The 8700-nt window shown below is 66.0% G+C and overlaps 2 protein-coding genes across 2 annotated transcripts in view; both read right to left on the reverse strand.

Annotated features, from left to right (window-relative positions):
* Positions 1-283, reverse strand: part of PHPT1 (phosphohistidine phosphatase 1) — a 1621-nt gene extending 1338 nt beyond the window's left edge. The window contains exon 1 of the mRNA XM_010564646.1: positions 271-283. Within this exon, the coding sequence (XP_010562948.1) occupies positions 271-283 (13 nt within the window). The remainder of the gene's footprint in view (positions 1-270) is intronic.
* Positions 284-895: 612 nt separating this feature from the next.
* LOC104830013 (chromosome unknown open reading frame, human C9orf172) lies at positions 896-4222 on the reverse strand. The gene is made up of 2 exons (XM_010564647.1): positions 1994-4222; positions 896-1936 (listed from the first exon to the last, which is right to left on the reverse strand). The coding sequence occupies exons 1-2, from the start codon at positions 4220-4222 to the stop codon at positions 980-982; spliced, it is 3186 nt and encodes a 1061-aa protein (XP_010562949.1). The 3' UTR covers positions 896-979.
* Positions 4223-8700: the final 4478 nt, after the last annotated feature.

The following is an 8700-nucleotide window of genomic DNA, read 5'->3' on the forward strand; positions in this document are numbered from 1 at the left end:
CCTCTGCCGCGGTTGGCCCGGCCCCCCCGCCGCGCACAGCCACCCCAGCCCGGCCCTGCCAGCCCCACTCGGGTCCTTCACCCCGAGCCCTGGCGATGTGGCTGGGCTCCCCGGCAGCACCGTGGCCGCCCACCGCCCTCCCGCGGCACCCCTGGGCCAGGCCTGGCTCCGCACCCGGCACTGGGCACAGCCGGGGCCGCAGCGTGGCCCTCTGCCAGCGTCAACGGGCAGGGACGCCCCGCAGCCCCTGCCTCCCTGCTGGGACTGTACCCAGAGACCTCATGGAGAGGGTCCCGGGGGGCACCCAAGGGTGCCTTACAGCCACCCTCATAGGCTCCCCACTGCATCTAAAGATCATACGGTAACATGCTCAGGACACACAGACGCTATAGGAACAGAGACCTTGTGCAACCCAGCTCCCACCCACAAACCGTATGGGGCCGCTGCTGCAGACTATAGAGCTGCCAGCAGCACCCACGGACTCGGTGGAGCCTCAGCGGCGCTGCGGTGGTCCACAGGACCCCAGGTGCTGATGGGCACGGCCTGGAGGGCTGGGCAGGACCCCGGGTGCAGGCAGGGCACGTGGGCAGGCACGGGGGGCTCTGCGTGGGCAGGCAGCCAGGCCGTCCGGTGGGCAGAGGCTGGGAGGGGGTGCCTGGTGTGCCCCCGCTCTAGCCAAGCACTGCTCACCCTGACAGGGCTCTGTGGGGTCTTGCCAGGATGCTGGCTGGGACCTGTGCCCCACAGCAAACCTCGTCCCGTGCTTCCATTGCTTCACGGCCTCCCCCAGCCCGGTCCCCCCACTGCTCCAGCTACGGCCCCCCCCCAGCCAACACCGGCCGCCCGCAGCCCATCGTAGCCTCCTCCCCTCGGTACCACACCCAAGAGGGGGTCCCCGTCCCACCTTGCAGACAGGGCAACACCTATCTACAAAGGGGAGTGACCCAGGGGTGCTGGGGGAGGGCTCCCCACTCCACGTTCACATGATGTCATCCAGGAGGTTGGGGCTGGCCACCCAGTCGAGGGTGCGGGGCTCGGAGGCTGCCATGATCATGCACATGAACTGTTTGCCTGTCCTCTTGTCGATGGGGTAGATGGTGGTGGGGGTGAAGCGCTTGTTGCTCTCCACAAAGTCGCAGAGCTGCTCATAGACGGCGGGGAACTCATGCCGCAGGAAGACGCCACGGATGCGCAGCTCCCGCTGGATGTTGATGAAGCAGACCTCCCGTGCCTTGCGGCCCTCCTCCCCCTCCTTGTCAATGTCTGCTGTGCCGGGTGGGGGTGTCAGGATCAACGTCTCCATGTCCCGCTCCTTCTTCAGGATTTTCTTCTCAGGGCTGGAGGAGGCTAAGGCCACCTTGGCATATTTCCTGACCGTCGGCACCTGCATCTTCGGTGACGGCCTCTCTGGCACTTTTTGGGTGACAGCCACGGTTACATTCAGGAGGAAACATTCGTCAGGGTCATACTGGTTGCCTGTCTCCCGCAGCTCCCGGGCGTACTCCCCCAGGTTGTCCGAGTAGCTCTCCAGCTCCCGCAGGGACAGGTAGGTGGGGGACATCAGCAGGCTCTCCAGCCCAAACTGGAGGAAGTTCTCGGCCGAGCCGGCGTTCGGGAAGCCCAGGAAGAGGACGCCACGGCCACGGGAGAGGTAGCCCACCTTGGCAATGCGCGAGAAGGCCTTGTGCACCTCGGCATTCTCCCGGCAGAACTGCAGGACGTGGCGGCAGACACTGCCCACGCGCCCGTAGACACAGCTCTCCTTGTGTGTGTCCCAGTCCTCGCGGCGGCAGTGCCGGGAGCAGTAGTAGGTGTAGCAACTGTGGCACGACTTGAAGTAGAGGCAGGCGTTGAACATGGTCTCCGTCCGCCGGCACTTGGCGTTGGAGCACATCATCATGTCGTCCTCCTCCGCACTCAGGTCAGGCGAGCAGTTCTCTGGTGACTTCTCGAAGGGACCGACGGACAGTGGGGCAGGCTGGGGGCGCGGGGCGCTGGCACGGGAGCTGGGACCCGGCTGCTCCTTTGTGGGTCGGGGTCCCTCAGGCACGCCAGGGGGGACCCTCCTGCCCTCACCCCGCCGGGGGGGCCCCGGGGCGCTGCTGCTCAGAAGCTGCTTGAGTTGCTCAGCGAGGCTGTCCCTGTCCCCGGCACGATGGTCTGGTGCTGGCTTGTAGTCAATGACGAGGTCAGTGATGAGCTCGTCCAGCTGCTCCAGGCTGCGCTGGCGCCCCGAGCCGCTCTCCCTGGGGACGGGCTGTGGGGTGCAGGGCACGGCGTAGGGACCACGCTCTCGCCCCCCGTCCAGCACATCCCAGCTGGCCGAGCGCCTCTCGCTCCTGCCCAGCCCGTCGGCACGGATGTCGTTGTCGGTGATGGTGATCTCCGGTGTGACGTACCAGGAGCGGCCCAGGGGGCCTCGGCCACCATCAGCGTGCACCCTCTCAAGGATGGAGCTCTCCGAGAGGGACAGGGCAGCGTAGCGCTTGGGTGAGCTCGACAGGTTGATCACCACTGGCTGCCGGCGCTCCTCAGGGGATAAGGCACGGTGCTGCTCCTGGGCGAGCAGGTTCTCATAGCTGCGCCCGCGCTGCAGGACCTCCTCCCTGCGTGCCACCGGCGCCAGGATGTTATCCCAGGATTTGGAGTAGTGCTGGCTTTCCCGGCCCAGCCGCGGTGGGGTTACGCCATAGCTGGCATGCCAGGAGGAGACCATGGCCTCACGCCCAGGCGGTTGCGGGGCGAAGCGCGACACTTGCAAGGTCTGGTAGGGCAGCGCGCTCCGCTCAGGGCAGTACCAGTCACTGAAGTGCAAGGGCTGGGTGCTGCGGGGTGGAGGGCACGTCCGCGACAGCATCTCCCGCTCCCGGTACTTCCCGTAGTCCTCGGTGTAGAAGACCCGGGAAGAGGAGCCGAGGGCCGGGTACGTGCGGGCATCCTCGGCATAGAGGGTTTTGACAGGGGTGCCGCGGGGGGCATAAAAGCGGGGCTCATCCCCGTAGAAGGCACGGGCAGGCGCCTCCTGCACTGGGTAGCCCCGCGCCTCCTCCACGTACAACGTCCGGGGTGGCACCGTGTGGATGGCAGTTTTGGCTGGGTCCTCGGCGTAAAAGTGCTGGGGGATGGGATGGCGGCCGGGGTAGGGGTAGCTGGCATAGCCGGAGCTGCGGAGGGGCATGGCAGGGCTGGGGCACCGCACCGGCTCCTCTGCGTAGAAGAACTTGGCGGGGACGCCAGGGGCCGAGAAGGTCATGCAGCCCCTCTCGGGGTACTCCCTGAAGTCCCGCGAGGCCGGCACCGGCACCGTCTGGTATGCCAGCGCCCGGGGGTCAGCCTCGTAGTACTCGCTGGGGTAGGGCAGGAACGGGGGGTCTCCACTGTAGGAGTCGCTGGGGGTGGGCGTGCGGGACGCGGATGCCTGCCTGCTCCCTGGCACCGCCAGGCTGCGGGCAGCCCCAGGTGCACGGGGCCAGCGTGGCGGTTCCTGCCGGCTCTGGGCTGCCCGCAGGCTGCGTGCGGCATGCACCAGCACCGCCTCGTCCGGCTTGATGTCCACTCGGCACTTGACGTGGGGGCTGGCGCCCACCTTGGCGCCCGGCCCCTCCTCGAAGCAGTTGCTGCCCAGGCAGAGTGGGGAGATGCGGCTGATGCTGCTGCGCTGCGGCTGCAGCTTGATGGGGTGCACCTCGTTAGCCAGCGCCCGCAGGGGAACCTGGCTCTCGCGGCGCGGCGAGGGCTCGGGGCGGGAGGGCTCCCGGGCCACCCGCAGCGCCTCCCGCCCACGCCGGGCCGGCGGTGGCGACGCCGAGACACTGATTGGCACCGGGGTGAAGGTGGACTTCACCCGCGGTGCGCTCTTCGAGCGGGCACGTCGCTTCGGCTCGCTCCTTGGCAGTGGGGCTCTGCCAGCATAAGGGTCCGGCTTTGGTGGCACCCGCCTGCCCGGCAGCCCTGGTGTGGGCTCGGGGGTGCCAGGGCGCGGGCAGGGGCGCTCCATGGCCAGGGGGGTGCCCAGCTGCTCGTCCAGCGACTCGAGGAAGTCGAAGCTCCTGCAGTGGCGCTTGTTGAAGGGCTGCGGCTCGTGGGTCAGGGATGAGGACATGGAGGCGTCACATTGTGCCAAGGGCTGGCAGACAATCGAATCCCTGGGGGCTGCGGTGGCCACCTTTATGTCTTGGTACACCGTAGACACCAGGATGTCAGGTGGGTCTGTTCGTGTCATCTTAAAAGCGACTCTTCTCCCGCCAGCTCCCCTTCAGATGGCCTCAGAGGAAGGCAGCCAGCCCTGCAAGAGAACAGATAGGCGCCTAAATCCCGGCGGAGACTTCGGGGAGCCGCCATGGCACTGGATAAATCCCCACAGCTCCTGGCTTGAAGCAGGGGTTTGGCCACCTCTTCAGAAATGAGGGTTCAGGGGCATTCCAGCCTCTGCTGTTGCTGTTAATAGTCGGATCCCAACTGGGGGAAGAAGCTGGAAAGACTCCAAATCTGGGATGCAAATAATGGAGAGGATGGCAGGACAGCCATGGGTGCACTGGGCACCGCAGGGCAGCTGGGAGGGGTGCCAGCTCACCGCAGGGAGACGAGGCCACTGACCACCATGCCCCTGTTCCTCAGGTGCAGGACACAGGGACCCTCTTGCAGCATCGTGGGAAACGGCAGCTCTGAACAGGGCTGGGGCGGATTCAGCAGTAGGGTTTTCCATAGTGGATGGAGACAACATGCCCGGCCCTCCACTGTGAGCATCCAAGTGACTGTGGGGTCTCCTGGGACCACGTGCGCCCACGTCCCAGTGCTTGCTGTGCCCAGCACCAGCATTGTAGGCAGCACGGGCAGGAGCATCACCCAGGGATGGGCACCAGGAGCCTCCATCATGGCACCTGGGAAGCCCACGCAGCTCTGGGGCTCCAGCGGGGCAGGAGCTGCACTGCCTCCCTGTGGAAGCTGCACCCACCATGGCCCATGAACACCCCTGTGGGGTGTCAACAGTCCTGGCTGCTTGCAGCCGCATCGCTCCCTGGGGCTCCTCCAGACTGGCACAGGCAGCACCGGGGGCTGGCAGAGGGGTACTATGGCGGGTGCCCCAACCCCGTGTGCCAGCAGTGACTCCTCTATTGCTTCCCACAGCTCTGAGCAGGATAGACCAGAGCCCATCTGCAATAACTCTGTGCCGGAGGGGCTGTGCTGGCTCAGCACCCACCGGCTTTGTCCTCTCCCATATCCTGCAGCCACAACACATCTCCCAGGCTGGGGAGTGAGTGGGATGGCAGCTGCAGCTCCCAAGGGACACAGGGTCTGGCACCCACCATGCACCAGCATCGTGCACCCCACCTGCTCTGGGATGACGCTGCATTGGTGGCTGGGGTGGGCAGAATCCCCAGCCACATGCGTGACACTGCTGTGTGACAAGGGGGGTCATCAGCACAAGCCCTCCAGAGTGACTGGGGGAGCAGACGAGGTGGTTTGCCCACAGGACCTGGTGGATTGTGGCACTGATCTTCACCAACAGCCCATCGAGAGCCAGCTGCAGGTTACCATCGGTGCTGAGTGCCTGTACAACTGGCTTTGCCCATGGCAGCGATACCCGGCCAGCTTTAAAATTCATCACATCCTGTAAGGGTTTGTGTTTTTGGCCACCTGGTCAAGGGGCCCAGGAGCTCAGGCGGGCACCAGCTGCTCCACAATACACTAAAAGTGCATGGCAAAGGCCAGCAAAAGGCATTTGGCTTTAAACAGCAGCAGAGGACCACAGGGAAGGTATTTCTGGGAGGAAAGGAATAGACTTTATTTGGCAAGCAGTATTGACTATGCAGTGATGGGGAGGGAGACTTGGGTTCCCCCTTGTTACCTGGATAAAGCCCTGGCTCACCCCGAAGCCAAGGGTGGGGGACGGATGTTGGAGCTGAGGTGAAGCCAATGGGGTTGGGGTGTCTGTCCCTGGAGTGGGCTGGGGAGAGCTTGGTGCCAGGAGAAGATGGGGATCCCAGTGTCTCCAGGGCTGGGGGAGCAGGTTTGCCCTTGTAGCAGTGGCTCAGCATCAGCCCCGCTGCATTACAATGCTTGGGAGCTGGGCCAGATCTGGGAAGGCAGCACCCCATGGTGCAGTGATGCCAACAGCAGTGTTGGGAAGCCCATCCCCATGGTGTCAGGGCTGCTAGTGGGCAGGGAATTGCAGCCCAGGGTCCTACCTGGTCTGGCAGCAGCAGGGAGGGGGTGGGTGGGCTGAACTGGCCCAGGGCCCCGCGGTGGCTCCATCCTAGCACTGCAAAATAAAAAAGGCATGTGAGGATCCCAGGAAAGCTCTGGCCATGGCAGAGGGGTGGCTGCTGGGGCCATGGGGTGCCTTGGTGGGGAGATCGAGCACCCCGAGAGACCCCTACAGCTGCAGCCCTGCTGAGCCAAACCAAACCATAGCCCAGCGAGGCCACCGTGTGCACCCCTGTGCCCTGGGGACATGGGCACTGCATCCCACGGGCACTGGCATGCCCCCCCCACCCACCACAGCAGCGCCCCACTGCCCACAGAGCCGCGTGAGGCCATGGCAGTGCGGGGACCCGGGGACAGCTCGGTGCCGGCATCCCCAGCGCTGCCCGGGGTTGCCATGGTTTCGCCGAATTATTCCTCCTCTGCGAGGACAGCATGGGTGCGTGGGGAGGCTGCTGGGGCGGCGGTGCTGCAGGGGGCCGGGGGGAGTCAGGGCTTTGCAGCACCACAGGGAGAGCAGAGCACCTGCAAAGCCGTGGGCATCCTCTGTCCATCGGGGGGGGCAGAGCTGGGATGGCCCGCCAACACTGCTGGTGCCCAGTTCTACCACGCTCCCACACCCCACCTGTCCCCGACACTGAGTCCCCTCCACAGGGAGAGGATTTGGCATCCCCTCTGCTCTTTGACCCCCCCCGGGTGGTGGGCACCAGATGCCCCGCTTCACCCCCAGACCTGCCTGCTTTTGGCAGGCACCAGTCTCCCTGCCCAGGGTCTCCACGCTCTGTCACCCTGGGGATGCTGACACCAGCCGGCAGTGCTTTCAGGGCTGCTGATGTCCACTGAGCTCCCCACACCCAAGCCACCCCCCCCGGGGGCACAAGGCCCCTGGGGAAACAGCCAGCCCCATGCTCACATCTCCAGCCTGGGGAAGGGCCCAGACGGTTTGTCGCAGAGCCCCCGTGCCCACACTGCTGGGCAGGACACAAAGACACCTCTGCCCACCCTGTCCCCGGCACAGCAGCTCCACTCTGGCACACCCAAAGCATTGCCAAGGGGCACCCAGTGGGACCCCCCCCCCCATGCCAGCCCACAGCTCAACCTGTCACCGCTGTGGAGGCCAGTGCCACCCACATGCCTCCACCCTGCTCAGCACCCAGCCCTGTGCCTGCCACTGCCTGTGGGCCCTACCTGCAGTCAGGGGCTGCCCTCGTTCCCTGCCCAGCACCCCACGCCGCCCAGCACGCTGCTCCCACCATGCCACACGTGAGCACCTGGCCTCCCGCAGCTCTGGCCTGTGGGAGCAGCATCAGGGTGCTGGGAGCGGGAGCAACCCCAGGCTGTTGGAGGGGCCCGCGGGAAGCTGCCGGGAACTGGGTCACTGCCTGCATGCAGCACGTGCGGGCTGTGCAGTGCCCTGCCAGTGTGTACCACACTGCCCAGGCACTGCAGCAGCCTGCCTGTGCACTGCCTCCCTGCTGCCTGCCCCATGCCCACGGTGAGGGTGCTGCCTGCCTGCTCTGCACTGAGCGCTCTGCCAGGGCACTGCCTGCAGCCTGCCCTCATGCTGCCTGCACGCTGCACAGAGCACGTTACCAGGGCACTGCCCCATGCACTGGCAGCTTGCTTGCCCCCACACTGGCTGTGCATTGCCCCAAGCCACCTGCACACACCGCCCTGCCAGTGTGCTGCCCCACGGCCTGCCCATGATGCACTGAGCAGCACCAGGGCGCTGCCAGCTTGCTGCCTGCCCCATGCGCACATCAAAGGTGCTGCCTGCACACACTGCACTGAGCACACTGCCAGTGCGCTGCCCCGTGCACGCTGCCTGGGCATTCCGCACACGCTGCCTGCACACATCCTGCTGAGCAGATGGGCAGCACGTTGCCCACCTCAGTGTTGCCTGGGCACGCTGCACCGGGTACCCTGCCAGCACACTGCCTACACATGCAGCGCGCTGAGCATGCTGCCACTGCACCACCCCGTAGGCAGCCCAAGCAGGCTGCCAGCGCATGCTGCGCTGCACTGAGCTCACTGCCAGCATGCCGGCAGCACCTGCGCTGCCCCGAGCATGCCAGCGGTGCCCACATCTGGAAACACGGCCAGGGCAGCATCTCACGTGCACTGTGACCGCTGTGCTCGTGCAGACGACGCTGGAGGTACCACTGGCGCACTGCCGCGGGTGCAGTGACTGCGCACACGCTGCGCCATGGGCACTGCCAGCCCACAGGCCCACTGCGCGCAGGCCTGCGCGCTCTGGGAGGGCGCTGACAGCCAACGCTGCCTGTGCACACACTGTCCGGGCACTGCCTGCAGCAAGGGAATCCACTGCCCCCGCCCCGGCCCCTGCCCCGTGTATGTGGCAAACAGACGCTTCCCCCTCTGTGCCAGCCCCAGAGCACCGCAACACACACAGTGCCCTGTGCACCTACAGCGTTGCCCCCCCCATGCACATCGCACTGCCCCTCTACACACCCCCCTGTGCCCCCCCCAGCCCTG

This window comes from Haliaeetus leucocephalus, unplaced genomic scaffold (assembly GCF_000737465.1).
Source record: "Haliaeetus leucocephalus isolate CR32 unplaced genomic scaffold, Haliaeetus_leucocephalus-4.0 Scaffold183, whole genome shotgun sequence".
Lineage (NCBI taxonomy): Eukaryota > Metazoa > Chordata > Aves > Accipitriformes > Accipitridae > Haliaeetus > Haliaeetus leucocephalus.

Bases quoted from the DNA above. Each gene is read 5' to 3' on its own strand.
- LOC104830013 (XM_010564647.1), bottom strand. From the start codon at position 4,222: ATGACACGAACAGACCCACCTGACATCCTGGTGTCTACGGTGTACCAA. The intron at 1,937-1,993 runs GCCCCGCGCCCC...AAGTCACCAGAG, and splicing joins GTCCCAGCTCCCGTGCCAGC to AACTGCTCGCCTGACCTGAG.